The sequence below is a fragment of the Culex pipiens genome, chromosome 1 (genome assembly GCF_016801865.2).
Source record: "Culex pipiens pallens isolate TS chromosome 1, TS_CPP_V2, whole genome shotgun sequence".
Lineage (NCBI taxonomy): Eukaryota > Metazoa > Arthropoda > Insecta > Diptera > Culicidae > Culex > Culex pipiens.
The window spans coordinates 95,503,268-95,526,772 of NC_068937.1; the positions used below are offsets into that span (position 1 = coordinate 95,503,268).

General features: G+C 42.5%; 2 protein-coding genes across 6 annotated transcripts in view; both read right to left on the reverse strand.

Moving 5' to 3' along the window:
* Positions 1–1,509: 1,509 nt before the first annotated feature.
* On the reverse strand, positions 1,510–4,280 carry LOC120426013 (zinc finger protein 225-like). Its single transcript, XM_039590684.2, has 6 exons — positions 4,124–4,280; positions 2,758–3,847; positions 2,424–2,699; positions 1,996–2,367; positions 1,736–1,943; positions 1,510–1,675 (listed from the first exon to the last, which is right to left on the reverse strand). Exons 2-6 carry the CDS (start codon positions 3,827–3,829, stop codon positions 1,588–1,590), a joined length of 2,016 nt encoding a protein of 671 aa, XP_039446618.1. The 5' UTR covers positions 3,830–3,847; positions 4,124–4,280; the 3' UTR covers positions 1,510–1,587.
* Positions 4,281–6,052: 1,772 nt separating this feature from the next.
* The window catches only part of LOC120426000 (juvenile hormone esterase-like), a 53,420-nt gene continuing 35,967 nt past the window's right edge, over positions 6,053–23,505 (reverse strand). For all 5 annotated transcript variants that reach the window (XM_039590659.2, XM_039590660.2, XM_039590661.2 and 2 more), the window contains 4 exons: positions 22,396–23,105; positions 22,160–22,338; positions 21,821–22,104; positions 6,053–6,645 (listed from right to left, as the gene is read on the reverse strand). In XM_039590659.2, the coding sequence (XP_039446593.1) occupies positions 6,444–6,645; positions 21,821–22,104; positions 22,160–22,338; positions 22,396–23,105 (1,375 nt within the window). In that variant the 3' untranslated portion in view covers positions 6,053–6,443. The remainder of the gene's footprint in view (positions 6,646–21,820; positions 22,105–22,159; positions 22,339–22,395; positions 23,106–23,505) is intronic.

A 23,505-nucleotide genomic window follows, 5' to 3' on the forward strand; every position in this document is an offset into this window, starting at 1 on the left:
GATAGCCGTAACCACTAGGCTTCAGGAGGTTGGCAAGCCGTAAGGTTAAGCAATCTGATTTTCAAGCAGAAGATCTTGGTTAGGTTCTCCCGCCGGTCACCTTGCCATTGTGTTTTTCGGTGGCAGCTAAATCCTCAGTAATTAATTACCAAACACAGTGTAAAGAGGAAATCACGTGGGAAACCCCAAAGTCACTATCGAAATAAACTGTGAAAGTGAAGGACAACAAGGTCACCAGAAGATCTTCACCAACCATCATGATCATCAACATTATCAGATTTTTGGATTTATAAATTGACACACGACCCCATAATGCGAGGACGACAGATAAGGCGTCATCCATAAAGTACGTACGCTCTTAGGGGGGGAGGGGGGGTTACCGTAGGTGTGACAAGATGTGACCAAGGGGGGAGGGGGGGTTTGCGAGACTGTGACGTCACGCTGGGTTGTTTTTTTATGATTGCATAATATTAATTCGAAATGTACACAATTAAATTAAATCCTCTTTTCTAAAATTGTTTGCTTACTTTTATTTAGAAGTACAAATTTCTGTATTTTTGTAGGATCCAAACTCACCCCCAGACTCAATGTTACCCCTGATGACGGTATCACATTATAATTTATTATATAGTCAAAGTTTTTTTCAGCAAATTCTTGCTTGATTAAAATAAATGCTTTGAAAGCAGGGTGTTCATAAGAAAACTGCTATAAATGGTTTTATATTATTAGATTCAAAGCTGTGTAAAACAGTTTTCAAGATTTTTAATACTTGAATGTTATACCAGGTCTTCTAATTTTTAAAAGATACAAAACTATTTTTTTTTTTTTGTTTCGTAATGTTTATTCTAAAAAATTAATAATTAGACAATTTATTGTTTTTTTCATATTAAAATTGGCAAAAATACCAAAATTATGAGAGTTTAAAGATTTAAAAACTATAAAAAAAATCCCATTGAAAACAAGGGGGGGGGTCTGGCAAAATGTGACGTACTTTTTGAGGGGGGGTTCAACCTAGTGTGACAAAGTGTGACATAGGGGGGGAGGGGGGTTAATTTTGGCCGATTTTTGCGTGACATACTTTATGGATGACGCCTAAGACAAAGTTCATTCTAAGTTTAACTCGCTTGCAATAAGCTTGGTGGGATTCCTATCTTAAGAGACAAGACATTGATCAGACCGGTTGCCCTCTACGGTCATGACGCTGCGAAAAAAGGACGAACGAGCCCTTGAAGTGTTCTAACGGAAGGTTCTACGAACCATACCAGTCAAAATGTTCAGCCGTTATTGTTTGCAAAGCCCTTCTACAACTGCCCAATCCTCGGTTTTGTCAGAGTGTTAAAAAACACTAGTTTTCGATGCCTCCCGAGCTGCGAAGCTATGGAAAGGTACTTAAACGCGCGAGTAACGACTCACTAGACGACTTGACGAACTTACCGGACGATGAGACTTCAGAGTGGCGTTACTGTAGGACTTAAGGACTTTATGTGATACACCGAAAAGAAAAACGGATTAGTTTAATACATTTCAGGATTCAATTTTTTTTCTTTTCGGGATAATTTGGTGCTGTTTTTCGCTAAGACCGCAAGATTATAGAGCTGCTTGCTCCGGAGTTTCCTCTACGACTGAGGCAAATTCTTCCGGATGTTTCTGCCGTCGATGTCGCATAAAGTTGAAGCTGAAATTTAAGATTGTTAGTTAGAAAAAAAAACTCAACTTGCATCATCTAGTAACTAACTTCCTCAAAAACTGTGCTCCGCACGTTTCGCACGTCAGTTTCCCCTGTGCATGAGCTTCCTTCACATGGTCTACCAGCTCTTGACTGGAAGAATATCCGACCTTGCACGTTTTGCACCGATGCACGTTGCAGTTTTTCTCGTGTTTGTTTTTCGGCTTCAAGTTGAAAAACTCTAGACCGCACTTGCCGCACTTGAAAGCTTTGATGCCTAAAACGGAATTCTGAATAGAATCGATGCAGTAACTCGGAGCACAACTCACCATTATGCTTGTTGAGGTGGGCTTCCAGTCGTGGTTTCCGCGTAAACGATACCGAGCAGATTGGGCAGCTGTAGAAGAGCTGGTCATTGTTCATCGGCGTGCTTCCAGGTCGACAGAAGTTCAGGTGACCCATGAGGGCACCTTTGCTGTCGAATAGCCGGTCACAGTTTTCACACCGGATCACTTCCAACGGTGCGTTGGGATCTTCTCGGTCCGATTCGGGTTCCGGCTTTGCTGGAGGCACTTCCTCGACGGATGGTTCTGGGTGCAAAAGTGCCGGTTTTCGGCTGCAGATTTTTGCGTGTGTTCTCATAGGCCCTGGACCGAAGAAACTTTTTCCGCAGTTGAACTCGCACTCAAATGGTTTGATTCCTGGAATAAATGTTATTTTTAAGATAATTTTAACCTCAAAATAAATTCATCACAACCTTTATGCTTGTTACGATGCTGATCCAGCTGTAGTTTGTTGGTGAACGATATCTTGCAGATGTCGCACGTGTACATCAAGCGGTCGTCTTGCTGATCCTTCCGGCATGTCTTCACGTGCATCAGCAGTCCCCGATGGCCCGAAAAGAATCGATGACACTCCGCACACTCGACCGCTTTCACCTCCAGCTCGCGACAGACCTTCTCGTGCCGGTATCGGAAAACTCCACCGTAGAATTTCTTGTCGCAGAACTTGCGGCATTTGTACGGCTTAATACCTTAAAATATATCAAGCTTAGACCAATTTTGCAAACCCGAAACCACAGCTAGTCAAACCTTTATGCTTGTTCAAATGTGCCTTAAGCATTTGATTTGTAGAGAACGAAATCGAACAAATATCGCAGTTGAACAGTCTTCTAGCGTCACCTTCCTTCTGGCAATGCGTAATGTGTGATATCAAGCTCTGCTTGCCGTCAAACCTTCTCTTACACCGCTCACACTCGTTGATCTCCATCGGTTCATGGTCCGTCTCTGGATCTGAACATTCCGAAGGTTCCCTCTCCATGCCAAGCTGCTTCCGGCAAAGTTTCTCGTGTCGAAAGCGCTGGTTCTTCCCGTAGAACCGTTCACCACACGTGACACGACATTCGTAAGGCTTATTCCCCTCGTGCATGTTGACGTGAGTCTCCAAGTCCTGCTCCCTTCGGAACGACACCGAGCAGATGTTGCAGCAGTGTAGATTGTCATCCTCCTCAACACCCTTGCAACACTTCTTATGCGAAGTATAACTCCTCGGTCCATCAAACTTCCGGTGGCACCTTCTACACTCCTTAATCCGACTTTTTGATCCAGCGTTGCTTCCATCATCCACCATCGACTCCCCAAGTTCCATCTTGACCTCCACCTTATCGTACTCCACAATCAACGTAGTCCGCTCCTTAATCGCTTCCCTCACCAAATCAATCGCCTGCACAGTCCCGTCGGAAAACCACGAATCTCCACCCAACTTCAAACTCCCAGGAGGTGCTACTGCTTTCTGCTCAACCTGCATGTGCTGTTCGGCCCAACTATGAGCCTTCAAGCAACAATCCCGAAAGCTCTCCACCAGCTTCAGCAGCTTCCGGCAGGGTGTGCAGATGTGACATCTCTTCGGGGCAAGTTCCAGCCCGAAGGTGTCCTTGAGCGTGTCGCGCAGTGAGCCGGAACACTCAACGTCGAACGTGTAAAAGACGGTGTTTGTGACGCGTTCCCGGAGGCATAGCGAGCAGAACGGTTCCGGTTGGAACGGTTGAGTTTCTAGATCTTGCATTGGCTCGAGAGGGGTTTCAAAATGTTGAGCTTCTTCGAATTCGATAGGCTCGGTTTTGATGACTGCAATTTCTGGTTTAATCTTTGCTTTGCCGTCCATTTTGGTCGATTAGTACAGCTGAATTAACAATACAATATTGAAAAAAATTAAGTTTGAATGTAATCAAATGTATATTTAATATATTGTTAACGTTCCTTCATACAAAATAATTAGCTCATTCTTAATTGTCTCAAAGATTTTTTTTGAATAAAAACTTCGTCTTAGGGCTCTAAACGAGGTAGCAATCCGAAGTTTCGTAAAGCGAAATGAAACGCCTGAAGATGAAACACCCTTTCCCTTCTCGTTGGACCGAATCATCAACCTGCTCAAGATACGAGATTTTCCCCTACTTACTGCAACGTTTTTACATAAAAATTACGCTACAAGTTTCAGTTAAATTACAAAAACAGAAGTGAATTATGTTCAAAACTTGAATGAAACCAAAGATGCAACCGATGCAACACTTGACACTTTGTGCAAATTTTCACCACACAAACCAAAACAAATTTGACGTATTCGGATTGTTGTTGTTATTGCTGCAGCACGTTCACACAGATTTGGCACAGACGTGTTGAAGTTTAGTTTAATTCCCGCAATGCACGTTTATTTGGAACTGCTCGCAAATCTAGGAGATCATTGTTTTCAAACAACTTTGTCATTTTAGTAACAAATCAGGCTTGATTTTGAATTTTGAATATATTTTTACCAGAAAGATTAGAAAATATCACGGATGTTCAATTGATAACATTGGAGGCCGGTCATGTTAACACTGAATACACCTCATTTTCCTGTTTGTTTTCCTATCTAAAGATGTTTTTCTCAGCATTTTTTGGTCCAAATTTCAATGTTTTGAAGCAAATTTATAGAAGCTTGATTATGACTTCTACAGGTAAAACGTTACTTATAATCCAACGTTAGGTGGTTGGTGCCTTCCTAACAGCAACATCCGCCCTTTCAGTGCTCAATCAATTTAACTCAATTATTCATACCATTAGATAGGGTTGACAGATCTTCCAAATTCAGAGCACATTGGAAAGGTCTCCCAATAACCTAACCAACGATGGGTCGCAGGACTTATCCGGCTATCTACAATCACTTAACTAAGATTAAACGTCAAGTAGAATTGATTAGTTGTTTAGAAAAAGTACGTAACTTAGTGCTGTTATCTACAATAAATTAGGGGAACTGGCTGGGCTGTTTTTTTTTGTCCTTGAACACGAATCCGAGATCCGTTTTTTGATATCTCGTGACGGAGGCGCGGTACGACCCCTTTCTTTTTTGAACATGCGAAAAAGAGGTGTTTTCAATAATTTGCAGCCTGAAACGGTGATGAGATAGAAATTTGGTATCAAAGGGACTTTTATGTAAAATTGGACGCCCGATTTGATGGCGTACTCAAAATTCCTAAAAAACGTATTTTTCATCGAAAAAAAACACTAAAAAAGTTTTAAAAACTCTGTCATTTTCCGTTACTCAACTGTGAAAAAAAAATTGAACATGTCATTTTAAGGGAAATTTAATGTACTTTTCGAATCTACATTAACCCAGAAGGGTCATTTCTTCATTTAGAACAAAATTGTTCTTTTTAAAATTTCGTGTTTTTTCTAACTTTGCTGGGTTATTTTTCAGAGTGTAACAATGTTCTACAAAGATTTAGAACAGACAATTACAATAATTTTGATGTATAAAAATAAGGGGTTTGCTTATAAACATCACGAGTTATCGCGATTTTACGAAAAAAAAAGTTTTTAACAGGACTTGTTATTGAAATGACCTCCGTTTTGTTACTCTCCGTGGCAAATGCAAATATTTTTTAAGTTTATGTCCTTCGACTCTGAACAAAATCGAGGGGAAGGGGGCAAAAAATAAAAAAAAAAAAAGATAAAAATTGAAATTACTGTTTATTACTGTCCAGTTGTTTTGCAAAAATGTTTTCGCGAAGGAAAAACTGACGGTTATTTTGAAACAGAAAAAAAACGTATTTTCGATTGTTTTCAGTTGATTAGACTGAAAAAAATGAATGATTATTATTTTGAAGATTTAAACTTTGAACATATTTGCAATGGCCTTATTTTAAATTAACTAAACATTTAAATTAATGTTCCAACTATGTACTGTAATTCGTGCACCGAAGGAATTATCATGCTAATTTGTGTATCGGCCTTCAAATTTCCATAAATTCCACTTTTGTTTCGATATCTGAAGATCATCGGGTCAAAATTGGTTGTTATTGTTTTGTTTTTATTTTGTCCCAGGGTTTTCGGAACAATAAAAAAAAAAACATTTTAAAGAACAGGTATCGTTTATTTCATCTTCTTTTAAAACACATTTTCGTCAGTCAGTCAATAATCTGGTTCACCTAAAACTATCCGAAAAAAACGCAACGAATTCACTAGTTTTCTAAAGGCTTACACAACTAGGGAACTAGAATTTTCAAATACAAGAAAGGTTTCCGCAAAAATCTCTCACTTAAAAAAACTGGCATCGGACTCACTCAATCTCACTCATACTTTTATCTACCGCGAGAAAGGGAATGTTTAAAAATACATGATTCTGTTTTCTAATATAGCAGCACTGGAAAAATAGTTCCATCTTGTTTTGTTTTGCGGAAATAATAGCTATTTTCTTCTTCTTTTTTTTAACGCTAATTTAAAAACACTCTCGGAATCCGCGTCTAGCTGCGCCCCTCCAGGATGGGGCCGTTGTACTTCTCGTAGGTGCGATCCCAGAAGCGAAGCCGTTCCGCGTCCGGGTTGTGCCGTGCCGTCATACTGTTCGTCACGTCCAGGTACGGCAGGTCCGTCATCGAGTTCGGAATCAGGCAGGGCCAGCGCAGGCCGACCACGGCGTCGTTCGCGCCGTACGGCGTGGGGTTGCTGGCGGGGTGAAAAGAGGGAGAAATTTGAGGTTAGTTTTTTGAGAATTAGGGGAAATATACCCATTTTAATCACACTAAACCGTTTGACCAATTCTCATTAGAGATCCTAAATAGGGAGACTGGTCGAAGTGAATTTGACGTACCCAAACAGACACGAGTTTGACGTATCCAAACGAGCATTACGCCCAGCAAAACTTATCAGTGTTGCCAAGCTCAAACATACGTTGCCAGATCGATTTAGCAATCTTAGACCAGTCTCCCTATTTAGGGTATCTAATTCTCATCACTTTTGCCGTTTTCCGCTATTAAATCAACATTTTCAGATGTATCAACAATGGAGTGTTGCTTGCTCACTTTTAGTTGAGCTATTTATTACTTTGGAACAGTCAAAAACACTTTATGAAAGCTGCAATTCATGTTCAAAGTGCTGATTGGCCGATAATAGAAATAGGCTGTAAAAGGGTATAGTTCCCCTACCCAAGTTTTCATGGTGGCCGTCAAGATGAATAACTCATCTGAAAAATTCAACTTTTCGAGACTTTTATCTTGCCTTGAATTCACTAGAATGGTTGTATTTCAATAACTTAACCAAATTGATAATTTAATTTCGATTTATCTTTCATGAATTTTGACAAATCAAAATAAGCAAGGATTTAGGATCCCATTTCTGTTGAGTACAAGGTTTCCAGCGAACAGCGACTAAAAGATACCAATCACGTTTTACAACTTAATTGGAAACAACCAATACAATACCTACAAGAAGCAAAATCGATCGATTCGTCACAAACTCCTTCGTCCTTGCGATTTTTGTGCCCTGATAGCTGCAGGGAAGTTGGCCCATGGTATGACCTCTAACACCGCCGACTGGTCCGCTTTTGCCGTAGCTGTGAATTACTACAGCTCGAGGTTGTGAGGACTTCTCACCCCTCCGGTGAATGGTCTCACATACATTGCAGATTATATCGCTATATCTTCCTCATCATGTCAAGTTAGGTTTTTCTTTAACTCCACTTAACGTCTCTATGATCAACCGATGAAGCACAGACAATCAGACTTTAAACTTTCACTTTGAAAACATTGTTGAGATACAGCCCATAATGCCAACAGTTTTGTCCCTTTTTGTCTATGACATAAGTTGGCTGCAAAAATTGCAAACTTTACGCTCGACGACAGATCGGTTAAGCTTCAAGGGGTATAGTTTTTGCCACTTTAGCTCCTGCCTAGCATTAAATCTGGTTACAAGAAGACTTCTCAACACTCCCCCCTCGAGTGAGCTCCACTACAGGTAGGGGTAGGTAATGTAGGGTCATTAATCAACGAGCTGTTTTGCGTGGGTAAATCGGTAATTAGGGGGTTGCACCGTACGCGACGAAAGCATAATTGCATCTGGTTCTGCAGAGTGGCCAAAGGTTGCCAGCGAATGACCCTCCCTCATTGTTGAAGGTGGAATGCACCCGAAGTTCTATGCTATAACCGGTGAACCGAGAATTGAATGCTTGTTGAAGGGTAATGGCATTGGAGACATAACGATTTGATGTTATCGCTTGATTTGGTAGGACTTTAATGGTACGTTCGTTTGATGGCTAGTGCCACACTGAGTGCCGCACTCAGAGCTCTCAAAGTGTTTCTTTGAAGAAACTCGCGCTAGTTCCGCACGAGTTTCGCCGCCATCTTGGAACTGAAACTCTAGTGCCGCACTCGATATTTTTTCAGTTTCATGCGAGTTCCACGCGCACTGACAAATGACGTTCGATTGAACCAAAACTGACACCGACGAGTGCGGCACTCAGTGCCGCACCGGCTCTTCAAACGAACGTACCATAAATTAGAATCTGAATAGAGTTATCTAAGCCCGAGCTCACGCACACTAGCACCCCATTTGTTTTGCTGGCGGGTACAAAATTTAACCTCAATCTTTTTCGTATACGTACACGCAATACATGCGCACGTAGATAACTCTATGGTTGTTTGAATGTCACTTTTCACAATTCATTTTTAAAATCCTTACAATAGGGTCCTAAAGCCAATGTTTATGTACAACGGAAAAACACATAAAAAAACAATTTCTGATCACTTTTTTCATTTAAATGCAAAAAAAAAATATTGGCAAGACGACATTTTACGGTGGATCAAATATGGACCCGTTGAAACGAGCTGTCCAGCAGGATGCTTTTTGTCAAGAAGGGCCGCGAGTTTATTTTTTTTTTTTAATTGATTTTGATTTGATTTGATGTGATAACCAACAGGGCCACAAGGATGACCTATGTAGCGGTTGCTTAGAATTACAGTGGCTCAGACTTAAAGAGAGCATGTTCAAATTACTGCCGTATGAAGGGTCAAAAGGGGATGGTTGGACGCAAAATCACTCACGGTGTCCTCAGGGGAAGAGAATCTCCTTCCGACAGTAACCTCCGATAACTCCGAAAAAAAAGTCTGACAAAGCTAAAAACAGGGCTCGCACCCTGTTGGGGGCCTAAAAGGGCGCGGCAGACAGCTGGAAACTGACAGAGGTCAATAGATGTATCAATTAGACAATCCTTAAGAATTTTACAATTAATAAACTATTTCCCCCTTGTGACGTAGTTCTGGTTTTCCACTATTTTTTTTTTTTTTGAATTGGTTAAAAAATCTATTTTAAATCCTTTGCGGTCGTACAAAGGGAATATGAAGCCAATATTGGAGTCCATACGGTACGCAGCCTAGGCGTACTACGTGAATATTATGCGCGTATGCTATTCACGCGGATATTTGGTACGATATTATGCGCGTATGTTACGCCGTATGCGATATACTCGAAGTGATCAACCCCTAGGTCATTGTACTAAGAAAAATAAGCTTTAACGTTGTGAACAATAATATCGACCATTTTTTTATTTATTTTTTTTAATATGTTTGTATCATAGACCGGAAAAAGATGGAAAATTTTTCAAATAATTTCATTCTTCCAAAATCTATATATTGAGATCGTTTCGTTTTAAGCATGATGCCTTTACTGCCCCTATTCGCCTAAATGTCGCATATACATCACTGTAGAGTTAATTATGCACAAAAACTAAAAATATCAAATTATTTGTTCTACGAAACCAGAGGAAATTCTGTTTTTTTCGCAAAAACTTAACACGTAGTTTTATATATGAGTTGAACTTCCCTCTCGTTTAGCAACTATTTGGAACAAATAAAGATGTTTCATTCTTTAACAATAACAATTTTTATCTAAAATTCTATCTATCAAGCAAGTCAATCAAAATAATTATGATTTTTTGTAAGTATCGTTAATTGGGTCCTGAAATAAAGCTTAAATTTTTGATATTATTGCTCACAACGATAAAGCTTATTTTTTTATACGACCGCAAAGGATTTAAAATAGATTTTTGAATCAATTTTGAAAAATTAACTTCGCGGAAGGTCCAACCTGATAGCTCGTTCCAAGGGGACCATAGTTGATCCATCTAAAAAATGTTGTCTTGTAAATTTAATTTTTTGCATTAAAATAAAAAAAAGTGATCAGAAACGGTTTTAAATCGTTTTTTAACCGTTGTACATAAAAAATTACATAAGGCTTTCTAGTCAGAAATTTACCAACACATTCAAATTATGTTTACATGGCAGCTGGACGTTTGTTTGCATCAGGTTTCCCATCTCTTTCTAGCAAAAGTTTTTTTTGTCTGGCGACTTCTAGCTGTTTTTTTTTACTGGCCGCCCGATATGCCAGCCAACATACTTCGCTGGGCTGAGACAGCTCGAGCTCGATCATTGTTTGCATCAAGACACTGTGACGAGAAGTTCGTAATTTTTGGGTTAAATTATATTTTTTCACTGGACCTAGAAAGCCTTATAGGGCTTTAGGACCCTATCGAGGTTTTTAAGCGAAGATGGCGTTCGAATGGTGAACGCCCGAAATGTCAAAATCACGCAGTGGTACCAACATTACGAAAAAAGTGTGCCATGGCATGACAGCCACATGTTTTTTCTAACGTTGGTGCTACTGCGCGATTTTGACATTTCGGGCGTTCACCATTCGAACGCCATCTTCGCTTAAAAACCTGGATTGGTCCTTAAACACTGATTTGGAACCTTTTCTAATGGCAGGCCCGATTTTGGAATTTCATAAATGTTTTTGCAATTCCGGTGGTGAATAATTTACTTTTTCCGACCATTCTTGAATCACGAATCGGCGTTTATCTTCAAAAATAACTATACTTGAATGTACGTTTTGCAATTCCAACGTGAAAATGCTTACTTTTTCTATCATTCTCTAAACAGCCTACTTTTCTCCACCAAAAATAACAGGAGCGAAAATACAATTCTCGATTATATTTTCAAAAGGCCCTATCTGCAATGGAAACCCATGAGGGATAGGTTGTTTTGAAAATTTAATCTAGAATTTGTAGTATCCCTCGGATGGTATAAAAGTATTGCCAGCCTCAATTAAATAGGTAGCATTATTTTGTAAATTATGGCATCAGTCTAGGTGCACACAGTTGAACAATTGTCGTTCTCTTTCGTCTTCCGATCGTCGTCCGGAACAGACGGTCTTTAATAAAGTGTTGTACCAAAGTCTAACGCGTGTTTTCCTAACCTCAAATCACAACACTTCAGAATTCAGCAAAATTAACAAATTGATTGTTTTAAAATGTCTCAAATTCAACGATAATTCAAATTTGACTGACAGGCACTGAATCTAGAATTTTGCCCTTCATGTTCGTAATGCTAAACTCACTTAGCAACATTTTATCACACATTAAGCACATTAACAAATGAGCACACCCATTGTAGGTACTCTGCGTAAGCTCAACCATCTGACGTCTACACGGGGTCAAAGTATTACAAACAAACGCCAAGTAGCTCGCTCAACTGCGCGATGTCGATCAGCAGAGTGCATAAGTGACTTGTTTTTATGACATGCTTATGGTTTGGCTTGCTCGCTTGCTCAACATCAACTGAGCACTGACTGGTTTCCTATTGTGACGAGAATTGGGTACTAAAGCCCTATGTAAATTTTTATGTACAACGGTAAAAAACACGATTAAAACCATTTCTGATCACTTTTTTTTCATTTTAATGCAAAAAAAATATTGACAAGACAACATTTTTTCGATGGATCAACTATGGTCCCCTTGGAACGAACTGTCAAGTAGGAGCTTTTCTGTCAAGAAGGACAGCGAGGATAATTTTTCAAAATTGATTTAAAAATCAATTTTAAACTCATTGTGGTCGTACAAAGGGTGATTGTACTCAGAAAAAAAAACTTTATCGCTGTAAACAATAATATCAGCAATCTAAACTTCATTTTAGGACCCAATTGCGATGATGATTCCCATGGAACAAAAAACACGTGTGCATCTGGTCTTATGTAAATCACACGTGCCCAAATTTGGCCTCAATTTAAAAAATTACTCACTGAGTGTGAATGTGCTAAATTTGTACAAATTGTTGTGTAAAATGCTACTTGAGAGGTGTCAATGGTCATTGTTCCACTTGATGGATCAAATTAGGCAGACAATCACGCCATTTGCAGGTGTTTGGTACAATGCCTACCTGAAAGTGGGACAAATTAGGCTATGTACTAGGTGTGTATCACAACTTTTTAATCAATATTGTGATAATGAAAATCAAACACGTCTAGCTCGCTTGGTTACTCTCACAGAATGAGCCTTTATTCTCTCTCTCGTTGAACCCGTCAATTCAGTCCCGTATACACTAGCAGTACAGAAGCATTAGCATTAGAGCACGTTACCACATCTCCCCCTTTTTAACAACTAATAATAGAAAGAGCACCTCCCAAATTAATAATCAAAAACACAGTCCTTGAACCTATTCGGCAACTTTCGTGGGCGTTGGTTTCGGAGTTGCTGTGTTGGTTCCTCGTTCTCCGGATCTCTCTGCGCCGGCTGCTGCATATCTGCCGAATCCAGCTCCTCTACATCTCGATCCACCTCCAACTCTGGATCGATCGTAACCACCTCGCCTCGAGGTACCGCTGATGACCTTTCGTCGGCTGGTAGCTTCTTAAGATGACTGGAGTTCCGATCGTAAACTCTGCCAGTTGTCGCATCCTGCACCGTAACTCGAGGACCTTGTTTGTTCAGCACGACCATTGGACTCGGATTGAAGTTCGTAGTAAGTTTGTTCCCCGGTAGTAAATTCTTCATCAGGACCTGGTCTCCAGCAGCTAGCGATGATGGTTTTGCTTTTCGCCGCAGATCTTCTTTCTCCTTACCATCTTCCTTCATTTTTTGATCTCGATCTCTGTAGTCTGTAGGGACGACAGAAGCCGACGTATCTCGCAGCGATGGAAGTTTCGTACGGATCGTTCGACCGTACAACAGCTCGGAAGGAGTTTTTCCGGTAGTGCTGTGAGGGGTGGAATAATACATCAACAAGTACTTTCTGAGTTCCTCCTTCCAGTCCTGCTTCAATCCTTGGCTGATTTTGAGCCGCTTCATCATAGATCTGTTTTGGCGCTCAGTAAGACCATTTTCCTGAGGCCAGTATGGTGTCGTTCTGTTGAGGGTGATGCCGCGCTGCTTGCAGTAGTTGTCGAATTCTGAACTCACGAATTGCCGACCGTTGTCGAGAGTTATACTGTTGGGATAGCCGAGCCTTACGAATATACCTTCCAACTTGTTGACCGTCTCTGCAGCAGTGATCTTTCTTAGAATCTCAACCTCCTTATAACGGCTGAAATAATCGACCACCACCAGGAGGTAGTCTCCGGAAGGTAACGGTCCAAGAAAGTCGATCCCTAACTCCTGCCAGGGGGCTTCGGGGAGTTTTCTTCTTTGCATCGGTTCAGGTCGTTCGCTTTGACTCACTAAACGACAACCTTCGCAACGGTCCACAAAACGCACCACGTCCTGATCCATCCCGGGCCACCAACAATTGTTCCTCAACCTCTGCTGCATCTTCGTTTGACCCGGATGACCTTCATGACCTAGTTGCAGCATTCGTTGTCGTAAACTTCTCGGAACAACCAGTCGCGAGCCTCTCACCACTAGATCGCCAACCTTGCCCAGTTCCTGCCGAAAGGCATAATACGGTTTGACATGTTCGGACGAATAGTTCCAAATTCCTCGGTCCAGGCAATCCCTCAGTTCTATCAGCTCCAGATCCTCGGTAGCGACCTTCTCCACTTCGCCCAGGTCGATCGCAGCAAGTTCCAAGACATTTCGCACATAAATCTCCGAGTCAGAATCGAAAGGGTCCGTTTCCGTTGGTACTGATAACCTCGACAAAGGATCTGCGATGTTCGATTTACCTTTACGATAAACTACTTTGTAGCTGAACGCCTGCAGACGCAACACCCAACGCTCAATTCTGAGACATGGAGAAGAATCTGGAGAAAATATGGCTTCAAGCGGCTTGTGATCTGTCTCCAGTTCAAACCGGATGCCCAGTAGGTAGATCTTAAACCGCTCCACGGACCAAACCAACGCCAACGCTTCCTTTTCCGTTTGTGCGTACCGCCGTTCCGTCTCGGTTAAGCTTTTACTGGCGTACGATACCACCTTCGGTACTCCTTCCAGAAATTGGATTAGAACTGCTCCCAATCCAACTGGAGAAGCATCTGCGATGACCCGCGTCGATAGTTTTGCGTCGAAATGGGACAAACTGCTCGGTCTGCCAATGAGTAGCAGCAGACGATCGAAAGCTTCCTGCTCGGCTGAACCCCACTGAAACGCCACGTTGTTTTTGGTTAACTCTCTCAGCGGAGCACTGACTGTCGCGAGGTCTGGAATGAACGCACCAACGTAATTGACGAGACCGAGGAAACTTCGCACTTCCTCGCCAGTGGTCGGCGTCCGGAAATTCCGTATAGCTTTAACTTTGCTCTGAGCTGGGGACATGCCGTTCTTGTTGAATCGATGTCCCAGGAAATCAATCTCGTACATCTTGAACGCACATTTGTTCTTGTTCAGGAGAATATCGTTGCTTTTTACCACCTTAAGTACCTCTTGGAGCGCCACGTCATGTTCCTGTTCAGTCTTACCGAATACGATGATGTCGTCAATGAAATTGACCGTGTTGCCACAACTTGAGAACAACTGCTCGATGATCTTCTGAAACTGTTCCGATGCGCTGCTTATGCCGAAGAGCAACCGCTTGTACCTGAACAGCCCCTTGTGCGTGATGAAAGTTGTAAGCGGCTTGCTCTCGTCCTCAAGACAGAGCTGATGGAAAGCGTCCTTGATGTCCAACCGGGAGAAAACTGTGGCACCGTTCAATTTCCAGCGTATATCTTCAATCGTCGGGAGAGGATGTGTTTCTCGAAGAACTGCTTTGTTTACCTGGCGCATATCTATGCACAGTCTGATGTCTCCACTGTCCTTGAGTACAACCACCAGTGGAGACACCCAAGTACACGGTTCCGACACTCTCTCGATAATATCTTTGGCCAGGAGATCGTTCAGCTTATCTTCCACACGTTCCAGCGTGGCAAACGGAAGCCTTCGTAGTCGCTGTGCTACGGGTTGGACGGACTTGTCAATCGGAATACGAATTTTAACTCCGCGTATGCATGGGAACGGCCTGACCACATCGACTTGGTTAACCAATTGCTGTCGACTCGGTAAACCCACAATGAGAACGCCTAACTCGATCGCGGTTTTCTTGCCTATCGGAAAAGCAATGTATTCATCTTAACTGCCAAAACTAACCTAAAACAAAGCCGCAAAACTTACCTAGAAGTGGCTGAGGGCCACCTACCACAACATAAAATCGCGCCACAGCCTTAAGCACCTTGCTCCCATCGGCAATAGAAATTTCTGCGTCGAACATCTTGTTCACTGTCAGACAATCTTTCTGCGCGTAAGCCTTGAACTTCCTGTCCGGACAGCGTTCCGACCCGATTACGTCTACTCCATTCTGGATCATCATGTTCCATGTACGATCATCGATTATGTTCGATTGGACGCCCGAGTCAATTTGCATTTCCACCAATACTCCTCCGATTTTGGCCCACACCAACTCATCTGTGTCGTTCGCGGATGAAACCATTTCGACCAGCTCGACTGGTTCCTCGGCTGGGTTGCTACCCTCAGTGTCGTCAATCGCATGTACGCGTCGTGGTCGATAACTGAATCTACCCGTCCCGCGGAAAGACTTGGCAGCCGGACCACCTTGAGGCTGCATCGGCTTACGCTTGATAGCTTGCTGATTCCTTACTGGAACAGGACGGTGTGAGAACTGACTTTGGGGCCGCCGGAAGCACACAGCTCGGAAATGACCTCTTATCCCACAAAGTGAACAAGTCCTGTTCCACGCTGGACACTGTTGATCGGATCCGTGTTCTAGCCCACAAAACTGGCATGGAGTTTGAATGCCCTGAACGGCCTCTGGAGACCTGAACGCACTAGAACCACCAGCATGTCCGCTCATTTGATCACTGGCGGAACGAGTTGCCTCGTACGCACCGATTTGTTTGACCACTTCATCCACAGTCAATTTCGTTTCTTGAAGCAGTCTCTCGCGAAGGGAGGCCGGTACAAACTGAAGCATCTTGTCGATAACCGCAACACATGAGCTTTCAAGGCCGGATTTCCCGAAATCACACTTGCTGGCATGCGTTTGGGTACGCATCAGAAACTTGCTCATAGGCTCCCCATCTTCCGGTCGCATAGCCCAGAACAAGAACCTTTCGTGGGCCTCATGACGTTGCGGTGCAAAATAATCCTCGAGCTTGCTGATCGCCACCGCATACGGATCGATTCCTTTATCTTTGTCCTCCTCTACGTCAGCACCCGGAATGTTGAAAAATATCTCCTGCAGCTCAAAACCACCATGAGCCAACAGCAAATCTTTCTTGTCAGTAGATTGTGTCACTTTCGCCGCACGCAAGCATATTTCGAATCCTCTTTTCCAGGTGTGCCATTTACTCCGACGCTCAGCGAGCGGAACTTCCGCGTATGTGAACTGTGGCAAATTTCCGAAACCTTTTCCGCTATCCATAATGAACTTGCACGCGGAAATCCGAATAGAACATCTGTAAATATTTCCATTAGCAAACCTTTCACCGCGTCATGTCGCGTAGCTTTCTTACCTAACCGCAAACAAGCTGCGTAATCAAAACATCCCGCGTCAGGCCGCGTAGCTCATTTCTCACGTCTCAAAAAGCTCTCCGCTCACTCGCCGCGTAGCTCTCCGCTTACTTGTCGCGTATCTTTTCTCTCGCTCAACGGAGCTTTTCTCCCCCTCGTTCCTCTCTCACTCACCGCTTGCTTGTCGCGGCAGCAATCTTTTGTCTGAAGGGACGCTAAAATCGGAACAAGTTTTTTCCACTTTTCCCGCAATATTCCCACTCCAAAAAACCTACCTCTTTCACATCTGTGCCGCGGTCACTATTTGTCCGTCTTTTGCCAATCGTCCAGCCAAAATTTTTTGCAAAAATCCCGTCCTCGAACGCCAATTTGTGATAATGAAAATCAAACACGTCTAGCTCGCTTGGTTACTCTCACAGAATGAGCCTTTATTCTCTCTCTCGTTGAACCCGTCAATTCAGTCCCGTATACACCAGCAGTACAGAAAGCATTAGCATTAGAGCACGTTACCACAAATATTATATTTTAAATAAAACTAGTTTTGAACTTCATAAAAATTAGTTACTTATATTTAAACTTAATGGCAATCGGTTACTGTATCAGACCCATGAAGTAACTGACCATTGCCCAAGGGGGTTAACCAACAACGACGTGTTATAATTGCGCGTGATGCTTTTGTACAGTTGATTCAGGTTCGCTTCACATCGCTGTCGGGGATGATGAAAGCTCTGATGGTCGCAACGGCTAGCCTGATGGTTAAAACCCCTCTAGTATACTTTTGTTTGCGCTAACCCTAGACTGACTTAAGGCAGTCTTAAGCAGTAGCAGCAGAAGCAGTAGCCAATTTTTCCATATCTAACGAGAAATCGTGTCATGCGATGCAATGAGCAGACTTGAGAAAAGTAAGCTTGCATTTGTTTTTCGGTTTGGGTAATTGGCATATCTGACTTACTTCCCGCCTCGGGGGCTTATCGGTTGAGCAGAGTTGGGCAAAATCACCGACAGGTACTTATTTATTGGGAAATAAATGTTAGTTCCGATTGCTTGCGGTTCAGTCTGTGGTTGCCAAAGCAACTCCCACACGCAAAACCGGTCATCCATACAATGGTAGTTTGTGGCAATAGCTTTTTTTTTAATTATTGTAGTAAGCCAAGTAGCCAAATGACAAAGTATTTTACATATTTTTGAGGATAATTGATACCCTCAATTGAACTTTTTGTAATTTCGACCAATTCGTCGTAATCATACTACCGTCAGTGGGGGTGACATTGGGTCTGGGGGGTGAGATTGGGTCAAAGTGATTTTTTACGGATTTTACCATTTTTCAGGTTATTCTCAATGAAACTGAATTCTGTTAAAGGGGTTGTGTAGGGGACATCTTAAGATGACTACGCTGAAAAAATCTCGTTCCTAGAACAAATCCTGTTATTTTGGCAGATGGCTAAAGTTGGGGTACATGTTTGGCCAAAAATGACCTCTCGAAAAATCATTTTTCTAATATTTTTGTTAGAATTGCTCGAAAACTACCCAAATGTTTGAAAATCTCCACTTCAAACATTGTAGCGTGTCAATACGATTCCCTCGAACAAGAAACGCTGTTGGATGACTTGTTTTTACCATATCGTTGTATTTGAGCATCATTTTAGTTTCATTTGACCCCCTCTAAGGGGTGAGATTGGGTCAATTTTCAAACTATTGACATTTAAGGTAGTGTTCATCAAAATCCACCATATTTTGGGAAAATGTTAGTAAACTATCTAAGAACAAATCTACGTTGAAAGATTTTCGATGTTATTTAAATTGTTTTTGTTATTAAGAAATTTCGAGAGGTGTATCGTTTTTTGACCCATAGTCACCCCCGATTTTGGACCAAAATGCCCAACGCCATTTTGAGCAGCTTTTAGTGCCTCACCTTTTTACTTTCACAGATCCCCAAATTTTGATTTCAATCCCGAGATTTTCAATGAAAACCGGAAAAACTCCGTGCGTTGTTGTCACTCGTCATATGAAAGTAGTTTCGATCTGATCGTGCTATCTTGAAACACCCTGCACATTGCTGTAAGTGCGACACATGGTCTAACGGGTTTTAGTCAGAACGCGTTTGACACACGTACATGCCCGACACCTGTAAACATTTTTAACGATATCTGCGCTGACCAAATTTAACAAAACTTCGGGACAATGCACAGAATGGTAAGCCAAACACAACGTGTTATTTATTGTTTACATTGCGTGCTCTAATTTTTGTTTATGCAAGGTCAAACATTAAAACGCGTTTTTCTCAGAACGTCAAAAAGCGATAAGCGCCAAAAAAAATTCGCGATCTTTTTCTATCTAAAGTATCTTGTTTGACAGCCCTTTTCATGGAACCACAGTTGATTTCGATATTTCAAAGCAGCGCGAGTTCTGAGAAAAGTTGTATTTGCATAATCCCAGGCTAATACAGACAATTAGAGGGTGACGAGCGGGAATTCCCGTGAAATAGGCAATTTTTCAGCCTCTCGATTCCCGGGAAATTTGGTCAAGACTCTAAAGGCAAAAAATAAAAAATCCTATCAGCGACAAAAGAAGAGTTAAATTCCATACACAAAAAAATAGACATTTTTAAATTCGATTCTTCCTTTTTTCTTTGATTTTCAAATTCGGATAGTGTTAAATAGAACTGATAAAAAAAACCACAACATGTGTAATTGGTGACACGACTACTAAATTGGGAAGCACAATTTTTTTTTCTAGAAAAACTAGCAGTCACAGGCCAGAAATTAAAAACTTAGGCATTCAAAAAAAGTAGACTTCTTTCCTTCAAGGTTGTTTCGAAATTTGGAGGCATTAAATTTTGAGTTTTGAAAAGGTACCCAAAAACAATTATTATTTTGTTAAAACTCTGACCTTTTTATCATGTTTACAAAGGACTCATGTTCCTTTACTGCTAATTAACGGTAGAGAACCAAAAAACTGAACAACACAGAACAGAAATGTTGCTTAGGATTCTTCTTTTTTTATAGCGAAAAATCATTCTTTTAAATTTGTGTCAACAAATCAATGATTTTGCCAAAAAAAATAAAACTTCCGGGTCCCGGGTATTCCCGGGAAATTGCAAAAAAAAATTGCAACTCTCGATTTTAAATCTCGAGAATCGTCACCCTCTACAGACAATATTTTTCCATACTTTCGCTGTCGGCCTGCAGCGATTGGTTTGGAAGCACACACACAACCTCACATTACCATGCAGCTGGATAACAAACTTTTGTCACAACTGCCGATTATGCAACGTAATGTCTCCATTGTCGGGACGCATACTTAACCCCAAACGGTCGTTTTAGGGCCGTGCGCGCATCCCCCAGATGGTGATTTACGCTCATTTTCGAACAAAACCGCCCATTACCGGAGTCGTACGCAAAATTTCCTACTTTTGAGTTATACTGCTTGGTGCATGCCATATACGTGCCTCTTTTTACGACATTAGGCTCTTTTGTCACAGCAAAAAAGCCACCTTTTTACAAAAGAGCCCATCATCAGCATATATGAGTACAAATACTTATTTCAAGTCACTGTGCTTATCGCGGCGAACCCTTTTGCAATAATTTGTCTGCCACCACTACAGGGTGCTGCTGTTTCTGGGGGTGTTGCAGTTTGGAGTTTAATTTACAACCGACCAAAGTTGCGCAAAGTCGGCTTGGTTTGGTAAAAGTTGGGCTCTTAAAATTATTCATGATACTGTGAAGGTTGCAAAGAATTTAAGGCATATCTAGCAAGCGTGTTTTTTTGACATTTTACACATGTCAAAAATACACGTTTAATTATGTTAATAGAAAATTGATTAAATTTCAACAAAAAAGGTCATTCAATTTATCGTGCTTGCAATTCTCTCTTGTTTTTGAAAAAATGTCTCCTTTTATCTTCGAGTAGACTTGGTCGTGGCCCAACCAAGTCAAAAAGATGATGTAACCGACCTACCCCCGTTGGGGATTGGACCGCCTGTGCGCTGATTACTAAAAGCAGAAACACACGCATATGAGTAAGCCGCTGAAGGCAATATCGGTCGTTTTGTCTTCTGGCTCGACAGGTTCGTCGAAAATGGTCGAGGTTCTGATGGAAAAAGGCAAAAGAAAAATGTTCAATCTACTAAAGCTGGCAAAATTGGTTGTTTACGAAGGGTATCTTGAGTGACAAACGGGTTCAGCGCGAGTAAAATTAGTAGGTTGCACTTTCTACGGAGTGGGTAGGTATTCACGAACGATAACTGTTCACAATAATTAGATCTTTAATGAAGTTTCTAGATGGATCTGCTGTCTTGAAGTACCCTTATAAAACAGTTAACAACTATTAAGCATTTTGTTATGTCGTCGCCAAGTCGTCAAGTCATCAAGTATTCAAGTCATCTAATCGTCCCGTCGTCCAGTCGATAAGTCGTCCATTCGTCAAGTCTTCAAGTCGTCAAGTCTTCAAGTCGTCAAGTCTTCAAATTTCAAGTAGTCTGATCGCCAAGACGTCAAAAGTCGTCAAGTTGCCAGACGGCCAGTCGTTAAGTCATCAAGTTGTCAAGTCGTCAAGTCGCCAAGTCGTCAAGTCTTCAAGTCGTCCAGTCGTCAAGTCGTCCAACAGTCAAATCGTCAAGTCGCCAAGTCTACAAGTTGTCAAGTCGTCAATTCGTTCAGTCGTCAAGTCGTCAAGTCTTCAAGTCATCCAGTCGTCAAGTCGTCCAGACGTCAAGTCGTCCAGTCACCAAGTCGTCAAGTCTTTAAGTCATCAAATCTTTAAGTCATCAAGTCGCCAAGCATCAAGTCATCAAGTCGTCCAGTCGTCAAGTCGCCAAGTCGTCAAGTCACCAAGTCTTCAAATGGATAAGTCGTCAAATCGACAAGTCGCCAAGTCGTCAAGTCACCAAGTCTTCAAGTCATCAAGTTGTTTAGTCGGCGAATTCGGTATGACCTTCCCAAACCTTGACTTTGAAAGTTCTCTGCAATTGGGAAAATTAATTTCTTCCGATGACCTACGCACTTCACGCTTCGAAGACACTATTTTTAGTGCAAGTCTTGCCTCGCTGATTTTTTTTTGTCGTCATGACTCGCAATAACTTCATGCAACATCTTCATCACCGACGGCAACTTCACCGGTCTTTTCTCGCCCACTCACCTGTACTTGGCAAAGTTGGTCCACATCCGCGTCATCTTGGTCATGGTTTGCAGCTCCAGCGACGAGTTGTCCAGCCGGATGTTGAGCACGCCAAAGTGAAACAGGTAGCCCAGCTCGTCGCCGTGGCATGACCCCGGCCACTCGATGCCCAGTATCCGCTTGTAGATGCCGAGGGCACCGTCGTACGCGAACCGGTACAGCCAGGTCGAGTCGTGCCCGTTGTGGGCCGCGTGCAGCCGGGCCATGTCTGCGATCCCGTGCTCGAACATCACGTCCGACATTAGCTGGGGAGTTCTAGTGTTAGCAGATGTATGTTACGAGGGAAAGCTGGAGACTTACGTCCATCAGGTTCTGAACAGTCGAGTTGGTAATGTGCTCATCGTTCATGTAGAACTTGCGCATTGAACGCGCTAACTGAGCTCCCTCTTCAGAATCACGTTTCACTTCCAGATCAACTGGGATCAACCGCTGGAAGTCACCGTCGATGTTTTGCAGCAGGTTTGGATCCTTGTGGACTCCTGTAATAAAATTATCATGAACATGAAGTTCTTCAAATCGCAATTGACGAGCATTACGTCTCAAGAACAGCATAGCTTCGTGCGAGTTGAAGCCCACAATCAGCGGAACATTGTTGTACTTTCCACTCTTCATTATCGTCAACGGATCTTCCGAAATCAACGGAGCCTCATCGGAAGCGTCCTCGCCGGTCCAGTTCTCCACCGATGGCACAAACGGCAACCCTATACTTCGCTTAACGTCCTCCTGCGTGATCGTACGCGAAGCCAGATCAACGATCTTCTGCGGGCTTGCCCTCCTCAGATAATACAGCAACTCCTCCGTATCGTTCGTATAACAACCCATCAGCGCCCCCAGCCGGAACGCCCTCTCCTTCGGATTTGTAGCCATCGCCCACGGATTCAGCGCGGAACCACTCTGGGCGATCGCCTTGTGGAACAGACCCTTCGCCAGCGGGGACATCATCAGCATGTGCACCGAAACGGCCCCCGCCGATTGCCCGAAAATGGTGACCTCCTTCGGATTACCCCCGAACGCCGCAATGTTATCCCGGACCCACTTGAGGGCCAGCACCTGATCCTTGAGGCCGGCGTTTCCAGGAGCGTCACGACCGACGCTCAGGAACCCGAGCGGACCCAACCGGTAGTTGAAGGTGACCAGCACCACGCCCTCCGGGACGAGGTAGTCCGGACCGTACAGGAAAGCGTTGCCGGAGCCGAACGAGAAAGCGCCGCCGTGGACCCAGACCATGACTGGGAAGTTGGGGTTGCTGGAAGTGGCCAAAACAGTTGGGTTAGTCGGAATTTACAAAAATCTTCATTTTGACCAGGCGTCAGTAATGTTCAGCTATCCATCGAACATTTCTACCAGAATTCTGTTAGAATGCTCTGTCGGAATTCTGCCATCTTTATGTCTAGTTTGACAGTTTGCGAACGTCTACGCTACCTCAATGTTGATGTACCTTGAACAATGGCAATTCAATGTCAATCAACACTACACCCTTACCAAAAATCATGATTTTCTGAGTTCAATATCCCACTTTTCATACGATTTTTTGAGTTCAGGTACTACAACCATAAAAATGGTTATATGGGTTGAACTGACAAATTTGCATGAAAAGTGGGATATTGAACTCAGAAAATCATGATTTTTGGTTAGGGTGTAAGGTA